Source organism: Lissotriton helveticus, chromosome 5_1 (assembly GCF_964261635.1).
Source record: "Lissotriton helveticus chromosome 5_1, aLisHel1.1, whole genome shotgun sequence".
In the NCBI taxonomy this organism is placed as follows: domain Eukaryota; kingdom Metazoa; phylum Chordata; class Amphibia; order Caudata; family Salamandridae; genus Lissotriton; species Lissotriton helveticus.
The window spans coordinates 210,408,127-210,431,372 of NC_136065.1; the positions used below are offsets into that span (position 1 = coordinate 210,408,127).

Genomic DNA, 23,246 nt, shown 5'->3' on the forward strand with positions numbered 1-23,246 from the left:
TTGTGTCCAAACCCAGTTAGTACAGTAATCCTGAGATGGAATGTTATGCCAACCACAGTCTTGCCCTGCCAATCTATGCAATCATCATCATCAAAAGTTCTTTATCAGCATTAATCTCAAGGTCGGATTAATCTGTTGAATTTGGAAAGTGCTTCCCTGTTTCAATGATTCCTCAGAAATTCGAGCCTATGCTAAAAGATGTAGGTTAAAATATCAGAGGTTTGTTTTAGTCATGGTAAGAGTCTATTTATTCCATTCTAGCCTGTATTTTTTGCATCATACATAGATCATAATAGATATCAGGACTGGTTTTATTTCCATACACCTTAAATGCCATCATCCTGGTTGTACATTAAGATTGTAAGTTTCAATTCTAAAGTCCACAGTTCGCTTTCAGAAGTTAAATGTAACAGGGGTTGGCCACAATATTTTTCATTACTGGCTTCTGCACTACTGAACACTCTCCCACCAAACAAAACAACTGCTTCATACAACATGAATATGCCGGATTAAAATTCACCTTATTTTCTAAATATTTGTAAAATTCTGATATTTGTTGCTGTGTTCTGTATGCACCCTCGAAGTGAAGAAACATGTACAGTAAATGTTTTCAGGAGAAAAGAAAACATAACATGCACTGCATCCATCATTTTGCCTTTTTCATTTTAGTGTATCGTATGCACTCTACTGAGATTTTGCGCAGTCATTGCAAATTACAATTTTCTTCGTTAACCGCACATATATAAATATATGTTCTTACCTGTGTGTTTTCAGGAGCTGGCTCAACACTTATCTTGGCACTCGTGGAGGAATGGTTAATGGCCTTAAACATTTCTAACACAGTCCTCTGCTTTAGTACTTTGGTCTTCTTTTTTGGAACCAGGCTGTAGGTTCCCATTCTTCTCTTTTTTTTCCGAGAACCTACAGCTGTGGAGCAAAATAAACAGATTGTAAAATAAAACAATGACACAGCAACACAAAGAAAATAGCGGTCTGTTTTTTAACTTGCAGACCTCTCTCTCCTTACCTCCAATCCTAAAATAGACTCTCCACAGAACCTGGTTCTATTACACTAACTGAAGACACTAGGCCTTCCCTGGTCTGCCTCAAACCTGTTACACTGTTGGTAGAGTCTGGTCTGTCCAGATCTCTCTCCTACTATCAGCACCTGAAGAACATTTAATTTCCACCTCTCTCTCTGCCGCTATTCTGAGGGGCTGGAAGGTATGAATATGCCTTAAAATGGGCTTTCAATTCCTCATTGCAAAAAGAAATACTACCAAATCCACATACCGTCAAACGCAGAAGATGACATAAGACATTTACAAGCCATATGAGCTTGGTGCCTTCGTATGGGAGCAATAGTTAACTACAAAGTGAAAAGGATTTGAAACTGTTACATACAACTAAAGAAAACAGAGTACAGTTGGAGACTAGGTGTGGCCTTTGAACGCAGATACAGGAAAATAAGCATACTAGATTAATCAGGCAGTACTTTTCATTCATCACTTTGAATCTATGCATTTTGCATGTTTGCCACGCAAACGTTTAAAACTATCAAAAGTCAAAGTGCATCACTTTGCTACCATACTAAGAATTTTAAGCACAATAGCTAAGTAAGGTTTATCGCCAGATTTACAGCTTATGCAATGTATCGGACAGAAAGCACTGTAAATTGGAAGTCACCACACAGCAGAAGCTTCCTCTAAGCACCTGTCAATGTATTGCAGACATGTTCTTGTGAGCAAGAAGGTACTTTCATCTCAGTTCTCCATATATATTACCAAAAAGGGCGCAACTTTGTCAAAAACCTTTAGCTACTATGCCAAAAATATATAAATAGCAAACTAGTGGCATTTGTTACAAGCTCAGTAACATTATACATTATTCACAGTGTGTGCTGTCCTTCCGTAACAATATTTTTAAGTGTTGAGCAAATAAAAAGCCTGCAGTTCCAAAATCAAACTCCAGTTGCAAGCACAACCTTTGAAGAGCTTGGAAAGATAACTACTGTGTGTTTCAATTACACAGTTACCTGAGTTCTCCTTCTGGAAGTACCAGAAGAATCTGCATATCACTAATCTTTCCATCTCATATGCTTGACCCTTTAGCAAGAGCACACATTTTCAATGCTGAACAGACTCCCAATGAAAGGAGCAGGGCCCACTCTACTTATTCCATTAGCTAATCTGCTGTGAGCTCCTCCCACATTACTTGACACTTTCCCATCCAAAAATACGAAAACACATGTCATTTTACTAAGACCTCCTATTGTAAAACGGCAGAGACAACATGTTAGCGCTCAATAAAACTCAAGTAGATACCGCAAAACAGCAGATTGAAAAAGTAACTGCCCAGTATTAAGAACTCTTTATACGATCCATAAAATGACTCTTTTGCTAAGATGATTTCATATCAGGAAGGAAGCTTGGCTACAGCTCTTCAGGAAGGTAAACAGAAAAGGGTTAGCCAGAGACAAAAAGCTATTCTACAGTTACCTAAACAATGCGCCAAAACATCCAACAAACAAGTACTCAACGGAGTAGGCAAACTCAGCTAAGGGATCCACGGAAAACCACATTTGAATGCATGGACAATACTTTCCAAGAAGAATGAAATCAGAAATAGCATACTATAGTAGTTTGAAACAAGTTGAACATAATACCTGAATGTGGTTTAGTGGATGGAGATGGGCTGGTCTGATTCTGAGGTAGTGACTGTTGGAAAGCTTGCAGATAGGGCAGAGGCTGGGGTTTGACTGATTCCAAAACTTCTTTGCCTTTGCTTTCGTCATGGGGCTCACTTTGATTAGCTGCTTCTTTGGGTTCGTTGCTAGCATGCTTCAGAAAAAAAACAAATAATAAATTAAGCATAATCTTAAATTGAATAGCTTTTGAATTAATTGACGAAATTCTATTTTAAATTAAGGTTGAAAACCAGGAAGGAATGTTTATAACTTCCCATTTTTTAAAACTTTGAAATGCCACCAAAAATCGATGTTTTAAGATTTACAGGTAGGTTGGAAGATCTAAAGCATATAATTATATTATAGTGAACAAATAAAGACGTTTACTTAAAAAAATATATAATATTACAGGTATGTCCCACACAGAGGGGCCAGGAACAAAATCAAATTCTAAGGATAGGATTCCCATGATGGGCAGAGGCGAAATAGTAGCAAAACCAAGAGACAGGACCAGAATAATTACACATAATAAAACGAATAAATGACTGCACAACAATCAAAGTGCTACACAGTTACTGAAAAAGAAAGAAGAGAATCAGACCTTCTGAAAGAAAAACAAGCTGGGATCACCAACTGGGGGAGAAGGATGGCTTGGCAAGTGTCTTATTTCCCTGGAAAAGCATTCCCTCTCTGGAATCGGAGACCATCAGTGGAATATGGTAGTCCTTTTGCATATGAGAGTCATTTAGGGGCACTATGATAGCTATTCCTCACATAATTGTGGCCCAGAAATAAATGTATTCATTCCTTTTTGGTAAGCCGTCTTTGATATTCACAGGATTACAGACAAAACACATAACCCAAAAACATAAAATTAGCAACAATATTAGACAGTCAAACAAGACATTTTGTGCAACACGCTACATCTGTCACAAACTGCTTGAGTAGCAAAGGAGATTGACAAAGGTCTAGATCAACATGTTTACAGCATTAAGTAGGCAACCCTTAATTTGTTTTGCAGATCCTAGGCCCAATCATGACAACACTTTTTATAATGGATGTCACAACTGGCATAATGAGGTCTATCTTTAATATATTTAGGGGATTGCTTGACCTTATCGTGCCTATAGTGTAATTCTGACCACCACTCACACAATCATGGGCACACTTCACATACTGTGTACATCCTTGTTCGAATCATTCAGCCACTGGCACATTAGTTCTCACCCCAGGCATGATCTGTACCACTTTTTAAATATTATGGGCATGCTTGATATTATGGTGTCGAGCAATCCTCTTCTGGCCACTGATCGCGACAAAGCTTCATTAAAGGGCAACAACGGCTCTGAAGACCAGTGGAATGAAGCACTTCTGTTAATATGTTGGATTTCAATTTTGCAGAAGGGAGAGGCAAGACCAACATACCCGCAGCTCTTCTTATTACCAAATGTGGTGACCTCAGAAGGTGCCAAACCTTTAGGAAGTAATTCCCACTTAGGATAGGTATCCAGACCACTGGCCTCCTCTAAACCCACAAAATCTGAATCCAGTCCAACAATCTCTCCTTCTTCAACACCCTTATGTTCTTCCAGATATCTTTTTTTCTCCATCAATTTCTGTGCTTCACTACGGGATCTGATTTTTAGTGTCAGCAGCGACAAAGGCGTTACTGGTGCCGAAGGTTGTTCAGAAGGCGATAGAAGCAGAGAAGTGTGCTCCGGATGATGCTCAATCAGTTGAGATCAAGACCACGCCGGAGAGGGTTCGTGCAGGGTTTAAGACTCATGCCATTCCTGTTGTGACAATGGCATCGGTTGTCTGGGCACTGACAGAAGCCAGGGCACCCTATTCTTGGGCATAAAAGGCATAAAGGGTGCCCATTGAAAATGAGGCGGAAATCCTCCAAAAGAATACAATAGCAGACCCACGGGGATGCAGGAACACCAGATGGAGTCGTAGTCCTTGTAAAAATGTTAAGCATAGCAATGAGAAAGGTGGTAGGATCAAATCCAGGAGCCTCCTGGTCCTTGTTCAAGGACACTGGTGCCACATATGGAGGAGGAACCACTGGATCCAAATCTGGCTCTGGCAGAGGCAATTCGGTCTGAGTCATCGGCTGCGGAGCTGGGGAGTAAGCCAGAGACATCCTTGAAGATGGAGTCTGTGATAACTTCTCTCTATCTTCCCGATGCTTCGGATCCAAAAATGCCGACCTTAGCAAACCACCTTAGAAGAACAACGCCCTATGATGCCGTTTCTCATGTTTTCTTTTGAACAACCTAGAAGTGTGAGGAGATAGCCACAATGAACAAGGTTGAGATCTTCTACAACCTCTATTCTGCCTCTTAGCCTTCGTCATGAACAGCTTTGCCTCCCTTACCTTCAAGGCTAGCAGATTCATATGGCGGCAGGACAAGCAGGCTTCAAAGTCATGGCCCAACGACAAACACAAGAGAGAGTCTTCATGTGGGTCAGTGATGGACATCCGCATTCCCCACAGCATTTAAAGCCTGACTTTCTTGGCGGAGAAATCTTCACAAGTAACAAAACTACACCCACAGATTAAGAAGAAATCTCACACAAAATGGAGAGCCTGGAAAAAACATTACGAGCCAATGGCATAGAAAAAAGGGAACCGACGTTAGCACGCCACCGAGGTCTTCTTATGGCTTCTATGACATCACAGGGAGTCGCGTGCGGAGCCGTGGTATTAAGACGTCCTCGTCGACACGGCAGAGTTATGGTGAAAATGTTTTCAGTGGGACGCTGCGCATGGGGTATATGCAAAAGGTGAGGAACCGAAAAGAATTCTTCAGGATCCATCAGAATTCTGCAAATAATGACAACTTTCACATCTTCATTTAGAAGTCTGGAGTATGGCGCTTCTCAGAGACCCATATGGTCTCCTCTTCTGTTTAAGATATGCATTCTTTCTCTGGCACACCTGGTTTAATCTGTTAGCTTCGATTTTAGTTTCGAGTGATGAAACTCAGATAATCTTAAAAATCTCATGTGATGTGAATGACACTGCTTACCAATACTTTGAAGTGTCTCGCAACGGAGTAGAGTTGGATACGTTTTAAGCATTTAATTCTCAATGGGGGCAAGACCGAGATGCTCTGCTCGGTTAGACCTCCTCCCTTCAAAAACCTTTCTTTTTGGCACTATTCCCAGATACCCCTTAAGGTGCAGGTTGCACTTGATAAGAACCAAATCGAAACCAACCCTACATTTTGGGATGAAACGTGTTCACAAAAAATGAAAACAAGCATTTGCAATGCAATAGGTCTCGCATTAGGAAAGTTTGAGCTATTAGTATTGTAAATGACATTTTTTATTTATGTGTTGGTTTTGAAAATAGCGAAATTAATAGCCTTGTCATTTACAATGCCAATAGTTTTAAGTTTCGCAAATGTGACACCTATAGCATTTGTAATGCAATATGTGTTGTATTTACATAACTTAGATGTATTGATATTACAAATAACAATGGCTTTAAATTTTTTTAATTATTAATACTCAAATAAAAGTTATAGTAATTTTTAATAGCAATAGCTTAAACTTTTGTAAATAACTTTTGTGAAGATTATGTTCAGTGTATTTTATTGGGACGAAAATCCAAAAACAGAAGTGAAATATTACCATCTTTTTGTGACATTCGTAATAAAGCTTGAAACATTGAGAGAACATATTTGAACCAGTTGTAGTTGAATGGTTGCACAGATTGATGCTGTGGTGGCGCTGAGTGATGTTGTAGTGGCGACGAGTGATGGTGTGGCGTTCAGTGATGCTGTGGTAGCGCATAGTGATGTTGTGGTGCCCCTGAGTGATGCTGTGGTGCCCCTGAGTGATGCAGTGGTGCCCCTGAGTGATGCTGTGATGATGCGATGGATAGATAGAGTGAGTGCGATAGATAGATAGTGAGGGCAATAGATAGATAGTGAGGGCAATAGATAGATAGTGAGGGCAATAGATAGATAGTGAGGGCAATAGATAGATAGTGAGGGCAATAGATAGATAGTGAGGGCAATAGATAGATAGATAGATAGATAGATGGAATATGCTACTTACCAGTATGCATCTGTTCTTGGCATAGAGGGCTGCAGAGTGGTACATTTATGAATAGATCGCCATCTGGTGTTGGGCTCGGATGATTGCACTTTGTTTTTCTTCTGGAGAAGTCTTTGTCGTCATAGATGACTCCTCCTCTTGGTGTTAGTGCGCATGGGCATCGGCTCCATCCTTAGATTGTTTTGCCATAGTAGGGTTAGATGGAGTAGTGTAGTATAGTACATAAAGATATGCCCATGTAAGTGTATCTAAATAAGATGTTGGGACAGACACAGGTTTCCGGGGAGGCTGGGAGGGCATGTACCACTCTGCAGCCCTCTATGCCAAGAACAGATGCATACTGGTAAGTAGCATATTCCGTTCGAGGCATATGGGCTGCAGATGGTACATTTATGAATAGATTGTAAAGCAGTTACCTCCCTAGCGGTGGTCACCAGTGTCTGTCGCAACTGTTTGAAATAAAGTCTTTAATACAGCTTGGCCCACTCTGGCTTGTTGTGCAGCCTGTACATCAACACAGTAGTGTTTTGTGAATGTATGTGGTGTAGACCAAGTTGCTGCTCTACATATGTCATCTAGGGGAATGTTCCCTAAGAATGCCATAGATGCTCCTAGTTTTCGTGTAGAATGAGCTCTAGGAGGAACAGTTAATGTTCTCTTTGCTTTAATGTAACATATTTGTATACATCTTACAATCCATCTAGCGATGCCTGCTTTAGAGATAGGATTGCCCTTATGTGTTGGGGAAAATGCTACAAATAGTTGTTTAGTTTTCCTGAAGTTTTGTGTTCTTTCTATGTAGTACAAAATGGCTCTTTTGACATCTAGTGTATGTAGAGCCCTTTCTGCCACCGTCTGTGGCTTTGGAAAGAAGACTGGTAATTCCACTGGCTGATTGATGTGGAATGCTGAAATTACCTTAGGCAAGAACTTTGGGTTTGTTCTAAGAACCACTTTATTCTGGTGTAACTGTAGGAATGGTTCTTGTATTGTCAATGCTTGTAATTCACTTACTCTCCTGAGTGAGGTAATGGCTATAAGGAAAGCCACCTTCCATGTAAGGAATTGTATTTCGCACCTATGCATAGGTTCGAAGGGTGGCCCCATTAGTCTGGTGAGTACTACGTTGAGGTTCCAGACTGGGGAAGGTGGTAATCTTGGTGGAATGACTCTTTTAAGGCCTTCCATGAATGCCTTTATAGCTGGTACTCTGAACAGTGATATGTGTTGCCTGTTTTGTAGGTACGCTGCTATAGCTGCTAGATGTACTCTGATAGATGTGTACGCTAGATTACATTGCTGTAAGTGTAATAAGTAGCAAATAATCTCCTTTGTTGATACGTCCAGAGGGTTGATATTGTTATTAGTACAGTGTATAGCAAACCTCTTCCACTTAGCTGCATAACATGCTCTGGTGGTTGGACGTCTCGCTTGTTTAATTATCTCCATGCAATTTTGAGGTAGATCTAAGTACCCAAATTCTAGGATTTCAGGAGCCAGATCGCGAAGTTCAATTGAGTTGGATCTGGGTGCATTATTTCTCCATGGTTCTGTGTAAGGTGCATGGGTAGAATTCGTAATTTTTGGTGTGGCACTTGTGAGAGTTGCAGTAGCGTGGTGTACCACGGCTGTCTTGCCCACGTGGGTGCCACTAGTATCATGGTCATTGAATGTTGTTGCAGCTTCCTGACCACTAATGGAATTAGTGGGAGAGGGGGAAAAGCGTATGCAAATTTGTTGGACCAATTTATCCATAACGCATTGCCCTGCGACAGGTGATGTGGATACCTGGACGCGAAGCTTTTGCATTTTGCGTTCTGATGAGTGGCAAAGAGGTCTATCTCTGGTTGTCCCCATCTTTGGAAGAATGGCTGCAGTATTTGTTGGTGCAGTTCCCATTCGTGTATTTGTTCCGACTGTCTGCTTAAGATGTCTGCTATCTGGTTTTGGACTCCTGGTAGGTGTTCGGCTAACAGATAGATGTTTTGAGGAATGGCCCATCTCCAAATTTCCTGTGCTAGTCTGGATAGTTGGAGAGAGTGCGTCCCCCCCTGTTTTTGAATATAATACATTGCTGTCATGTTGTCTGTTCTGATCAGGACTGCTTTGTTGGTAACATGTATCTGGAAGGCTTTCAATGCTAGAAACACTGCTAGTAGTTCTAGATGGTTGATGTGCAGTGTTCTTTCCTGCACACTCCACCTTCCTTGTACTGTGTACTTGTCCATATGTGCTCCCCATCCGGTGAGCGATGCGTCTGCTGTTATTGTCACCTGTGGAATTGGCTCTAGGAACGACCGCCCCTTGGCAATGTTTGTTATGTTCCACCACTTCAGAGAGCGGTGTGTGCGGTCGTCTACCAACACCAGATCTGTAATCTGCCCTTGAGCCTGATTCCACTGTGTCGCTAAGCATTCTTGTAGCGGACGCATTTGTAGTTTGGCATATGGTATTAGCAGTATGCAGGATGACATCATGCCTAATAGCTGCATGAACACTCTTGCTGTTAGTGAGTGTTGTGGCTGAAATCTTTGAATGATTGTAAGCATTGTTTGGATCCTGACTGGGTTGGGGTACACTTTGGCTTTTTCTGTGTCTATAGTAGCCCCCAGATATTGTTGAACCTTGTTTGGTTGTAGGTGTGACTTTGTGTAGTTCACCGTGAACCCTAGCTGGTGTAGTAACTGAATTGTCTTTTGTGTGTTTTGAAGGCATTCCTCTTGTGACCTGGCCTTTATTAGCCAGTCGTCCAAGTATGGGAAGACATGAATTTGTTGTCTTCTTAGGTGAGCTGCTACCACTGCCAGGCATTTTGTGAACACCCTTGGTGCCGTTGTGACACCAAACGGAAGGACCTTGAACTGATAATGTTGTCCTTCTACCACAAACCTGAGGTATTTCCTGTGGGCTTTGTGAATAGGGATATGAAAGTAAGCGTCTTTTAGATCCAGTGTAGAAAGAAAGTCCCCTTTCTTCAGTAAAGGAAGTACTTGTTGGAGCGTGACCATGTGGAAATGTTCCGAATTTATGTATGCGTTGAGAGGTCTTAGGTCCAGTATTGGCCTTAGAGACCCGTCCTTTTTGGGAATTAGGAAGTATAGGGAGTATACTCCTGTTCCTTGTTGGTGCTGTGGAACCTTCTCTATGGCATGCTTTTCTAGCAGTGATAGTACTTCTTGTTTTAACAGTGTCAGGTGATCTTGTTTCATTGGACGCTGTTTGGGGGGGATGTTTGGTGGGGTAGCTGTGAGTTCTAGGCAATAACCATGTTGGATAATTTGTCTTACCCACCTGTCTGATGTGATGTTTTCCCAGACAGGTAGGAACTGTGATAGGCGTCCCCCGACCGGTGTTATATGGTCTGGGGGAAGCTCTATGAAGTCACTGTTTTGGGGTTGGAGAGTTGCGGTTGTTGTTGTTTCCGCGACCTCTACCCTTGTTGTTGTTACCCCTGTAGCCACCTCTAGAATTACCTCTGGGTGATGTAGGTTTGCTGTTGGTTTGTACCTGTATTTTTGGATCCTCCTCTATAGGTGGATCTACGAAAGGAACCTCTTTGTGTCGGCTGTTGCAATGCTCCCATTGATTTAGCCGTTTCGGTATCCTTCTTCATCTTTTCTAGGGCCTCATCTGTCCCTGTGCCGAAAAGTGTTTTCCCATCAAAAGGTTGGTTCAGTAACGATGTTTGTACCTCTTGTTTGAACCCTGATACTCTGAGCCATGCATGTCTCCTTAACATGATGCTTGTGTTTGTAGACCTTGCCGCAGTTTCTGCCGCGTCTAGGGCGCACTTTATTGAAGTGTTAGTAATTAACTTCCCTTCTTGTATGAGTTGATCTGCCCTCTTTTGATGTTCTTTAGGGAGATGTGTGATGAGTTTTTCTAACTCATCATAATGCGCTCTGTCATACCTTGCAAGTAGTGCTTGCGTATTAGCTATGCGCCAACTGTTTGCCGCTTGAGATGCTACTCTCTTGCCAGAGGCATCTATTAGTTTAGACTCTTTGTCAGGAGGTGGAGCTTCTCCTGTAGATAAAGAGTTTGCTCTCTTGCGAGCGTTTGTGACCACTAGTGAGTCTAGAGGAATTTGCCCTTTAATGTATATTGGGTCTTTTGGAGCTGCCCTATATTTTTTATCGATTCTTGGGTTCAATACCCTAGCCCTCACTGGGTCTTTGAATATCTCTGATGTATGACTGAGAAGGCCCTTAAGCATTGGTAGTGTTCCTTTGTGCAGTAGGTAGTGTTTCTAATAAGAAGTCCTGTACTTGAGGTTCTGTATGTAGGTCTACCTTATGATATGTTGCTGCTCTAGTAATGAGTTGTGCAAACCCAGTATTGTCATCAGGAGGTGAAGGTTTTGAGGGATACGATTCAGGGTCGGTATCATTATCTGACCCTACATTATACTCTTCCCATGGGTCTGCCTCCTCTGGGATTGTGTCCTCATCCTCCCCAGGATGTTCCCCCTCCCCTGTGTCACTCTCTACATCTGTTGTAGGTGTAGATGGTCGTGTGGGAGGAATATTTGGCCTATTGTGAGGAAGAGGAGAAGATGGTGTGTGAGGTTTGGGAGAAGAGGGAGGAGTTGTATTCGTCCCCATTGTTCTCTTCTTCGGATGAGTCTTGTCGTCCGAATGTTCATTCTTCCTCTTTTTAGGTAGTTCTGTGACTACCTTGCCAGTCTTTGGGTCAATAAACAAAGTCTTTTGTTTAGGATCCGTCCCGTGTTCCTGTGTCGGTACCGCAGTTTTCGGTTCCGAAAGGTGTTTTTTCTTTTGAATGTCCATTTGTATTTTCGGTGCCGAGATTTTGTTCGGATCCGATTTCTTCGGTATCGAAGATGTCCCCGGTGTCGAGGGTGTTTTCGACGCCGAAGCGTGCTTCGGTGTCGACATGGACTGCTTCGACTTCGAGCTTTCCTTGACTTGGTGCTTCGGTGTCGATGTGGTCCGTTTATCGGAACCGGAACCACTATGATGGGAGACCGAGTGTTTCGGTTTCTGTTTCGTTGCCGGGCTCGAAGGCGGGGCGTTGGAAACTTTTTTCGGTTGTCTGACCGGGCTCGAGGGCGGGGTCGACACCGTGCGGGGTCTGTTCTTTGGTAAAGGGACGTCGTCACTCACGGTTTGTTGGACGTCGATTTCCTCGACGTCGGACTCGTCCGCTTCAGACCCCGCCTCGTCGGCCTCTTCTTCCTCCTCTTCTGGGTGCTGGTCCTCGAACAGCTCCGGGATTGCTTGTGAATGCATTCTCGATACCTCGTGTCTTCGGGCTCGACGGTTTCTAATCGTCGACTTTGAAGAGAACGCTGCACAGGCCTCACAGTCCCTGGATTCGTGTTCAGGGGACAAGCAGAGGTTGCACACCTCGTGTAGGTCCTTGTGTGGGAACTTAGCACCACACGTTGGACATTTTTTGAATGGAGTCCTTTCCATGGACCCCGGGCTGGACTACGTCGAGTTTCTCGTAGTCGTCGTCCTTCGAACCGCGTCGGTATGGAGTAAAGTCGCGTTCGATAACGATACCGGTTATAACCTTCTTTGTTGAAGTCGGTCCGGAGCGCTTCGATCCTCATCCGAACCCGATGGCGGAAAAAAACAATCTAAGGATGGAGCCGATGCCCATGCGCACTAACACCAAGAGGAGGAGTCATCTATGACGACAAAGACTTCTCCAGAAGAAAAACAGAGTGCAATCATCCGAGCCCAACACCAGATGGCGATCTATTCATAAATGTACCATCTGCAGCCCATATGCCTCGAACTCACTATTACCGAAGGGGCTCAATGACATATTAGATATGAACTGCTATATATAAAGGTTGAGCATCTTACCATTTCACGCAAAAAGCACGTTAGGTCCGGGAATCCGTATACCATATATGTATGAGTAAAAATGTTATATCTTATCACTTACACATAAAAATTGATGAACACCTGGTTATTCACACAACATAATCTCAACATATCATGGGGAGTGGATGATTATCTGGTGATGGAAACACAGTCACATGCAGTGAGACGTCATGCTTTACATGTTGGTTTGAAATTGTGGTCTTGTTCAGGACACTTAGAGTGTAATTGAGGATTTTTCCGTTTCAGTTTACCCAAATTTGCACTTCGGGACACCCAAAGTGCATTTAGGATATTCAGTTGTCATGATTTATGGATTTAACATTAACACCGTAAGTTGACTTCACAGTTCGGGACTGCAGTCGAGATTCTTATTATTATTTCATGGTTCTTGTGTAAACAGATATAAGGAGTAGTTTCTGTCCTGTAACTCCAGTTCTGTAGTAGGGGTATCTCTGTTATAGTCATAATCTAGTGAATAGTCCCGCCCATGTGCGTGGACCCCGGCAATCAAAAATAATCTCTTAAGCTGTCAGAAAATTGCAGAACTGCAAAGACACTTAAGAGAAAATTTAAAGACAAATAATGCAGCCTATATCCACAGGCTACACTGTCCAGTACTTCAACTAGAAATTCCACCAAAAATCCACAAACAGCAAAGCCTGTCCAGATTTCCCTTGCTTTTACTGCAAAACCCCTCAGGAATGATAGAGAGGCAGACCTGGACAGACAAGCCCCATAGGCTGCCATTATGTGGCTTAAATAGGATACTGTGCCTTTAAGAGAACCTTCTCTCAGTATCCCAGAATGCATAGCAGGTCCAACTTACTTTCAGTTCTTTTTGAAGGCGTAAAACGCCAGACCGGTCGCATTCCTAAAGGAACATTTCTCTCCACCGGGGAGGCGGGAGGGCGCTTATGACTATAACAGAGATACCCCTACTACAGAACTGGAGTTACAGGACAGAAACTAGGGGATCTCTGTGTATAGTCATAATCTAGTGAATAGAATGGCAAGCCCATCCCCACACCAAAGCGGCGGTGGAGAAAAGAGAATTAACGCCACTATTGTGCGAACAGATTTCGCAGCGAAGCCTGCCCAACCTGAGCGTCTGCCCTGGCATCAGTGTCCAGACAGTAATGCTTAGCAAAGGTATGAACCGACTTCCAAGTGGCCGCCTTGCAGATTTCCGCAATCGGAACATTACGGAGCAATGCTGTCGTGGCAGCTTTGCCCCTGGTGGAATGAGCCTTAGGCTTACCTCCTAAGGTCTTATTAGCTTTTTGGTAACATAGCTGTATGCAGGACACAATCCACCTAGAGATAGACTGCTTAGAGGTCGCAAGACCCGTCCTGACAGATCCATAATTGATAAACAATTGGTCAGACCTACGAATATCTTTGGTCTTATCCAGATAAAACTTCAATACCCTCCTAACATCCAGGGAATGTAACGACCTTTCCGCTGGAGATGAAGGATTCTGAAAAAACGTAGGCAAAGTTATGGTCTGGTTGACATGAAAATCAGAAATAACCTTGGGAAGAAATTTAGGGTGAGTACGCATAACAACCTTAGCAGCATGAAATACAGTATAAGGTTCTTGGCAACACAACGCCTGAATTTCACTCACCCTGCGGGCCGATGTAATGGCCACGAGGAACGCCGCCTTCCAGGACAGGTGCTGCAACGAAGCCTTATGAATAGGTTCAAAGGGCTCCTTCATCAATCTGGACAGCACCACATTCAATTCCCATGAAGGCGAAGGAAGCCTGACAGGAGGGAACACTTTCTTCAAGCCTTCCAAAAAATCCTTGATCACAGGGATCTGGAAAAAAGAAGTCTGTGAAGGGCATTTCCTGTAGGCAGTCAAAGCAGCAAGATGAACCTTAATAGAATGGACATTAAGGCCAGACTTCGCCAACTGTAGAAGATAAGGAAGGATGACATCTTCCTTACAAGTCGTCGGATCATAGTTCTTAGACTTGCACCAGATACAAAATCTCTTCCACTTGTAAGCATAGGAAGTCCTAGTGGAAGGTCTCTTAGACTCCTTCAGTATGTCCATGCAATCTGCAGGGAGATTCAGATGGCCATATTGCACTAACTCAGGAGCCATGCTGCCAAACTCAAAGACGAGAGGTTGGGGTGCAACATCAGCCCCCCGAACTTCGTTAGAAGGTCCGGCCTGCACGGCAGCCGAATGTGAGGAAGGAGAGACCGGTGAAGCAGGTCCGTGAACCACCACTGTCTGGGCCATTCCGGGGCAATCAGTATCATCCGCGCCCTGGACTGGGACAGCTTGATGAGAACCGTCGGAATCAGGGGAATGGGTGGAAAAGCGTACAGAAAGCTGTTCGACCAGTTGATCCATAACGCATTCCCCAGCGTCCCCGGCTGGTAGTACACACCTGGCAGATGGGTAGCCGTTATCGTCAGTCCTCGAGCCAGAAGCCAGCGCCAGATCGCCTGCGCCTCCTGCGACAGGGTGCGTGACCTCGATCCTCCCTGCTTGTTGAGGTAATACATTGTGGTTGTATTGTCCGTCTGCACAAGGAGAGAGTCGGTCTGGAAGGACGGGTGAAAGGCCTTCAGTGCCAAGTGAACAGCTCTGAGTTCCAGGAAATTGATGTGGTACGTGGACTCCGCCGGAGACCACGTTCCTTGAATCTGTAGGTCTCCAGAATGCGCTCCCCAGCCCTGGAGAGAAGCATCCGTCACGACAACCTGATCGGGAATGACCTTGTGGAAGGGAACCCCTCTGAGGAGATTCTCCGCCGAACACCACCACTTCAGAGAATGAAGAGCATGCAGAGATAGGCGTATCTTGTCGTCCCAAGATCCTCTCCTCTGATCCCACTGATCCTCCAAGCACTCTTGCAACGGTCTCATGTGCAGCCGAGCATGTGGCGTCAGGAAGATACAGGAGGCCATCGATCCCAGCAGCGAAGACACCGCCCTCACTGTCGTGGATGGAGCGGACATGAGAGCCCGAGCCTTCCGAAGTAGAGATAATCGTCGCTCCTCCGAAGGAGACACGCTTGCTGACAGCGTATCGATGGAGGCTCCCAAGTACTGAATACACTGGACTGGAGTCGGAACCGACTTGGACATGTTGATGTGCAACCCCAGTTTGTTCAAGAGAACGCACGTCTTCTGGAAGTGTGCTTGCGCTTCCGCGAAGGAGGAGGCCTTGATCAACCAGTCGTCCAGATAAGGGTAGACAAACACCTTGTTCTTCCTTAGGTGTGCTGCTACCACCGCCATGCACTTTGAGAATGTTCTCGGCGCAGACTTCAGTCCGAATGGCAGTACTGTGTATTGATAGTGATTGGCGCCGACTTGGAACCGCAGGAACTTCCTGTGTTTGTGTGCAATGGGCACATGGAAGTAAGCATCCTGGAGGTCGATGGCACACAGCCAGTCTCCCCGTTGCAGCTGAGGATAAATCTGATGCAACGACAGCATGCGAAACTTTTCTCTGCGAATCCATTTGTTTGCCTGTCGCAAATCCAGAATGGGCCTGAACTCGTTCTTGTCCTTTTTGCGAACCAGAAAGAAGCGAGAGTACAGACCCCGTCCCCTTTGAGACAGAGGTACGACTTCGATCGCCCTTTTCCTTAACAGGATATCGGCCTCCGCCTGGAGCTCGCGCAGCTGATACTGCGAGCTGACCGGAGGGATCGATGGAGGAGGGCTGGTGAACCGAAGTCTGTATCCATTGCAAACAATATTCAGCACCCACTTGTCCTGAGTAATTTTTCTCCACTCTGCCAGAAAAGATTGAATGCTTCCCCCCACCGGAGCGGGTAACAGTTGACGGGGAAGTAAGTGCTCAGGGCCTAGACCCGGCCTGGCCCTTAGTCGCTGGTGCCGACTGATGGCCGCCTCTGCCCCTCTGGCGTTTCTGGAACGGTCTCCTGAACTGCTGCTGTTGCTGCTGTTGTCCAGAAGACTGGCCACGCCCTCTACCTTGACCACCGAATCGGCGTTGGAACGGACGGTACGTCTTCTTGGTCTCCTTGGGCTTCTCCAAACCCACCGCTGTGAGCGTCTCAGCCTCCGCCTTCATGCGGGCCATCTCGTCGTCAGCGTGCTTCCCGAACAGGGTTTCGCCAGAGAATGGTAGATTGGCAACCCTCTGCTGAGCGTCCGGTTTCAGAGAAGTAAGGCGGAGCCAGGCATGTCCTCGCTGGTTTATTCCGTGGCAGAAACCATGCGCCGCCAGAAGAGAGGAGTCGGCTGCCGCGCTGATGACCTGATTCGCCACCAACATCCCCTCGTTAAGCACCTCCTGGAAGTCCTCCCGCTTGTCCCGCGGAAGAAGTTCCACAAATTGTTGAAGAGATTCCCAGAGTGCTCTGTCATACCGACCCAGCAAGGCCGTGGCACTAGCCGCCTTCATTGAGGTCGCCGAAGTCCCACGAACTCGTCTCCCAGAGGAATCCAACCACCTAGATTCCTTGTCTGGCGGAACAGTGGAGGAAGGCGTGGTGGCATGTTGTTTGCGCGCCGCCGTCACAATCACCGAGTCTGGAGGGGGCTCCAGCCGCAGAAAGGCCGGGTCCGAGTCGGGAGCCCGGTACTTCTTCTGTAGCCTGGAAGGCGCCGCCTTAGTCACCGCAGGAGTAAGGAAAAGATCCAGGGCCGGTTCTTCCAGGCCGGGCACCAGTGGCAGTAACGGCCGAGACAAGTGCTTCTGATGGAGCGTCACAAAAATGACCGAGGTCTTCGGAGTGGGCACTGTCAAAGTAATGCCCAGTTTCGCTGCACCCCGTAACAGCACGTCCTGGAAGGACACCAGATCGTCGACCGGTGAGACCCGCGTGTCCGGCGAATCTGACAAGGTCGGGGAATAGTCCCTGGTCCCAGACGACCTGGTCCGCGAACGAGACCTGTGTTTCCGGTGGCGCCGTCTAGATCGCGTCGAAGATCTATGACGCGAACGTTCCCTCCGCCCGGAGCGGGAGCACGACCTCCCCGCACGTGGGCGCTCCACCGGTTTCCGTGGAGGCGTCATCCGTGGTTTGTCCCGGGGCTTCGGGGTAGGCATACCCTTAGGAGGCGTCGGAAGCAGAGGCAGGGACACTGACCTCGGAGGCCTATGAGGAGGAACTGGCGGCAGAGGCCGCCCCTCAGTTGACGGTGGAGGCAGGGAGGGGAGAGGCGGCTTAGCCGGAGGAGCCTCCTTCGGTAGAAGAGGAGGGGTCACAGGCTTCGGAGGTGTATATACCACCGAGTACACCGTGCCCGATGACTTCTTCGAGGAAGGGGCCTTTGATCCAGACCCCCCAGAGCGGGAACGACGCCTCTTACGACCTCCACCAGATCCAGCGTGGCTTTTAGCGCCAGAATCCCTCCTGCGCCTCTTAGAGGAAGTTGAGAACCTAGGGGACGCTGATCTCTTCCTGCTCGACGCCGAGCTTCGTGTTTCAGGCGTGGAACGGCGATCCCTTGACTCTGGCGTCGAACGCCGTCTCCTCGACGTCGAGTGCTTCCTCCTCGACGCCGATCGCCGCCCTCTCGACGACGAGCGGTCAGACCTCGACGGCGAGCGTCGACTCTTCTTCTTCGATGACCGTCTCCTCGCGGTCCTCGACGCCGAGGAGCCCCTCGACGTCGAACTAGTCGACGGCGACCGGTGGTGTCGCCTCGACGGCGAGCGCCGGTGTCTGCGTCGACGGCGATGCCTCGACGTCGACGACGTCGGCGGTGACTTAGACGGCGGCCTGGCCAGGCCTCTCGACGTCGATCTTCCACGCTGTCTCGACCCGGAGCCCCGGGGAGAAGGGGAACACACCGTCGTCATCCCTCTCGACGTCGTCGTCGATGCTATCGACGTCGACGGAGACCGGGACCTTTTGCTGGTCTTCCTGCCTCTGGGGAGCCCCCCAGAGGCCTCAGCAGGGACAGAGGGAGCCTTCCCAGCCTGCCCAGACCCACCTGCAGCCTGCAGACGCCTCTCCTAGGCCTTGGAGCCTAATCTTCAGCCTTTCCCTCAGGGTCCTTGTAGAAAAGGCCTGGCAGATGTCACAATCTTCAGGGACATGTTCCTCAGGCAGGCAAATAATGCAGACGTCGTGTGGGTCAGTCTTGGCCTTCTTCCTTCCACATGCTGGGCACTTGTCGAATAAAGCAGGCATTTTAGATCCCTAAAAGCCTGAACAAACACACACAGAAGTGAAAGGCAACACCAAGAATCAATTGAGAACACTTTTAAATTCAAAAAGTGCCAAAAGAATCCAATAAACCCTTGAAAAAGGGGGAGCTCAATGCACAGGGTCCTGTAAGCAGGAGCCGGAAAAAAAGAACTGAAAGTAAGTTGGACCTGCTATGCATTCTGGGATACTGAGAGAAGGTTCTGGAAGGTTCTCTTAAAGGCACAGTATCCTATTTAAGCCACATAATGGCAGCCTATGGGGCTTGTCTGTCCAGGTCTGCCTCTCTATCATTCCTGAGGGGTTTTGCAGTAAAAGCAAGGGAAATCTGGACAGGCTTTGCTGTTTGTGGATTTTTGGTGGAATTTCTAGTTGAAGTACTGGACAGTGTAGCCTGTAGATATAGGCTGCATTATTTGTCTTTAAATTTTCTCTTAAGTGTCTTTGCAGTTCTGCAATTTTCTGACAGCTTAAGAGATTATTTTTGATTGCCGGGGTCCACGCACATGGGCGGGACTATTCACTAGATTAGGACTATACACAGAGATCCCCTACTACAGAAGCGTAGTTCAATAGCAGAAGGACTTTGAGGTTGGGTGGGCAAAGATGGCGACCACCCGAGCAAGCTCATCACCAATGATATTGTAATCTGTTGCAGTTAACAACTGATGCGATTTATGTAATTAACCCGTTTACTGCTTCGAACGTTCAGCGCCAGTGCTGAAAGTACGAAGAAATGGGTGCGGCCGCGTCGGGCGTTGGACTTGCGCAGCACGAGGGAGGAAGCTCGCGCGACGCCGACGGCAGCAGCGACCGGGTAATAGGGATATTAGATGGGTTATTATTTCGGTTATTTTTAGTTTACGTCACCTGTCACGATTGTTTACTAATAGATAGAGTTCAGCATGAGTAGGACTGTGACGTCGAGCGGGCCAAGATGGCGGCCACGTTAGTGCATACATCAATGGTTGAACTTTTTGTCCGTCTTTGATTATCTTAGTGACGCTTCAAACACACATGCTTGTTGCAGCGGAGGAACCCTGGAAACTTGGTTGCAGACCGGGTTTGCGAGTGGTTTAAATCTTGAGGTGAGATTAGATTTTGGCACTAGAAAGGTTTATGTAAGAAGTAGCAGCAGGTTAGTGTTTGGGTTAACGTGTGGATTGTTGTTGATGTTGTAGGAGTTTGAGTTGGGTGAATACGGTCATATACACCAAAGAGAATATATTCCTAACGGTGAGACTTTGTGTTTCATTTATTTACACATGGTAGTGCACAGCTTCAAGTTGAGCAGGAAGATTAATAATTCACTTGGTTGTTTACAGCACAAAGTTGAGAGTTTTATGACTATGCTCACTGAACGGCCCAGACATTCTCCAATTAGAACAAGAGAGAAGCGAAACGGAAACAAGCTCTCGACATTGTGTGGTGGGGGAGCGGCATTGCAATGCAATAGGTCTCGCATTTACGAGAGTTTAAGGTATTAGCATTGCAAATGACTATGCCTTTTATTTGTTTTAAAAACCAAAACATAAATAAAAGACATTGTCATTTACAATGCGAGTAGCTCAACTTCGAGTAAATACGAGACCTATTGCATTGCAAATGCTTTGTTTTTTGGTAGGCACCAGAATATTAAATGATTTGTCCAGAGTTACAGGATGTTGAGCTGATGCAGAGACTCGAACCAAGTTCCCTAGGTCCAAAGTCAGCAGTTCTGGCCATTAGGCCACATCCTCTGTATGAATTATTTAACAGCAAGGCCATATTTCTGAAGGAATACACGTGGCATGCTTCCTCATTTTGTCCCATTGAACCCCTAAGATGCCAACGGTTGCTAGGACAGTGCCAGGGGTCGCAAAAGACATCAGGAACTTTACACATGTGCATTGATGGCCCAGCATGTTGGCATATGCATGCTACGATGGTCCAGCCTGGTGATATATGCACTCTTAAGGCATGCCACATGCATGCCATTTTTATGACTTTTTATTCACCTGTTTCTAGAGACTCCACTTGGAGTACAAAAAAACCCACAACATTACAAAAAGAGAAACCTAACTAAAGATGCCTGGAACAGTAAACCACCCTGTGTAGTTGGAGATCCCTAAAAACACGTACATTGAGCACGTTTTCCGGTGTAACTTGAGAACTCCTGATGAATAAGTACTTTTATATATTCACTTTTTTGCAGTTTAAAATTTCGCTATCTAGACCCAAAGTTATGGGGCTCTTTACAAGAGCACCAGATTATTCAGAACCACAGATTTACTGAAGCGGGGAGAGCGCTTAGACCACGGTTTCCTGTGAATAACACTGCACAAAAAATTGTAATGTAGCATTTGATACGAGTCTGCTGACCCAGGCCGGGAGCTCCTGAAGTGGAACTGGACCGAGGGCACGCTGACCCCCAGTTTATGTACAGAAGATTCAGGGATGATGTACACAAAGGGAATCGAGAGACATACCAGACTCAGAGCACAAGTCTAGGACAGCTGTTTCCATCAGAGATAAGGGTGCACATTCCGTGCACACAGGTGCTTAAATTAGCCAAGAAAAGAACATGGGAGTGGGAGAGATAAAATACTGCAGGATTCCTCATGGCGGCGGCAGTGTTTCCACGCCACATCTAGAGTTGCCAACTGGGCTCATGACATGAGTGACGACATCAGCCAGCTTAGTCATTTGACCAACTGCACTGAATGCTGTGATTTCTTAACCTATCGCGGAAACTGGTGATAGAATACGAGTCCCAGCATGCAAAGTGCTGTCCAAAAGCTAGGACTAGCTGTAGGTTTTCCACGAAGCAGATGCAGTGACGTAATGCAAATAATGCCCCTACCCCGCAGAATGATAAGAGGACCCCCATACCTCACAAATACTCACTGTCCTTTGGCTTATGATGGGTTAGAGGGCCCCTGAAGGGTGGCGCCTGCCGCTCTGCAGGTGACCCGTGTTACTCCGCTGGGGTGATGTACACTTCAGTTCTGTATACAAATTTTAAGGCAGCATCAGGACAGACTCTTTCGAGGAGCCTCAAATGTTATGATAAGAGGGGTTTAGGGTACAGAGTGATAAAGTGCTTTGCTGAGGATCAGAAGGAACAGGGCAAATTTAAAGCGGCAGTAGGCCACGTATCACTGCATATTGTTGACAGTATTGGCAGAGGGGGGGGAGGGCTAATGATCTGAACATGCCAACGGCGCCACCAAAGTAAACGGAGGCAGGCAATGGGTGAGTGCTGGGGGGTGAGGGGGATTTGCAGTGCGAGGTCGCAGCGTTGGCTCTCCTCTGTGAGAAATCCACAGCTGCGTTTGTGCTTGCAGGGTGGAGAAGGCTCCAAACACGAGTAGGGAGGGGGAAAGCCAACAAGTATACAGTAGCGCTTGTTAGAAGCAGAGCGCTCTTAAAATAAAACGTATGCAGAAACGAGCAAAAGCGAGCGGCCAGCATATTGAAAGTGAAAGCGCGTCTTACACGAAACTTGACCCACGAACAACAAGCTCTCGGCATTGGGTGGCGGGGGAGCAGCAATGGGTGGTGGGGGCAGGGTAGCGGCTTCCTTTGAAGTCTGAGTCTGATGCCGAGGCTCTGTGCTATGTGCACGCGCTCGGGTCACATGAACTGTACCTGATCCGCAGTTTGGGGAGACTTTTGGAAAGCCTTACTATAATCTCGCCCACCACCATCCCTACGAGATGGTTTAGCCGACACCTAAAAAGCATGGTGAGGCTAACTTTCTTTTCTTTTTGCAAATGACAAGCTTTCAATTGATCAAATTATGTACAGCGTGCATAGAAAAATGTAACAGCAATGTATTCATAGTAAAAGGGGAATATTTTCAATAATGTATAAACTGATTTTGAGGACAAAAAGGTTGAATGAACAATATATTTAAAGCTGAAAAGTAACTTATAACTTAGGCTGTTGGTAGAGGTCTACAGCTGTTATTACCGCTCAGAGGAGGGATTTGCTGCTTTGGAGGTCATTTATACAGCAGAGGAATTTCACACTTCGAAAAAGATTTTCTTAGCGGGACTTTGGAATGTCCACTACTGTAACCTTTTCTGATGAGATCACTGTAATACTGATAATATGTTTTACAAATGTTGACTTAGTTACCTTCAAAGTTACCCCCCCCCATACACCCACCCTGAAGGACCCGAGTATGAGTATTACCTAGCACATCTAGACAAGGGGTCTAAAAATGGCACTGTAGGCAATCAACTTTCCAAATGAGATTTGATAATGCTGATGATTCTTGGACTAATACTAAGTGGCAACCTCGAAAAGAGGCCAAACATCAAAATGGAAGCCATTCAAGGCTATTCTTGAAAGGTGTTACCTACCAAGGAAAAGCACAGCCTCAAAAAGGTTAAAACAACTTCCCAATTGTATTGGTGTCCAATGAGGACATTATTTGATACAAGGGAATGGCTTGGAAAAGAGGACCAAACTAAAACCAAGGCCTAAAAGAG

The 23,246-nt window shown here is 46.0% G+C and overlaps 1 protein-coding gene across 10 annotated transcripts in view; it reads right to left on the reverse strand.

Moving 5' to 3' along the window:
* EHMT1 (euchromatic histone lysine methyltransferase 1) overlaps window positions 1-23,246 on the reverse strand; it is a 984,283-nt gene that overhangs the window by 614,072 nt on the left and 346,965 nt on the right. For all 10 annotated transcript variants that reach the window (XM_078642016.1, XM_078642018.1, XM_078642009.1 and 7 more), the window contains 2 exons: window positions 2,666-2,840; window positions 761-927 (listed from right to left, as the gene is read on the reverse strand). In XM_078642016.1, coding sequence (XP_078498142.1) covers window positions 761-927; window positions 2,666-2,840 — 342 coding nt within the window. The remainder of the gene's footprint in view (window positions 1-760; window positions 928-2,665; window positions 2,841-23,246) is intronic.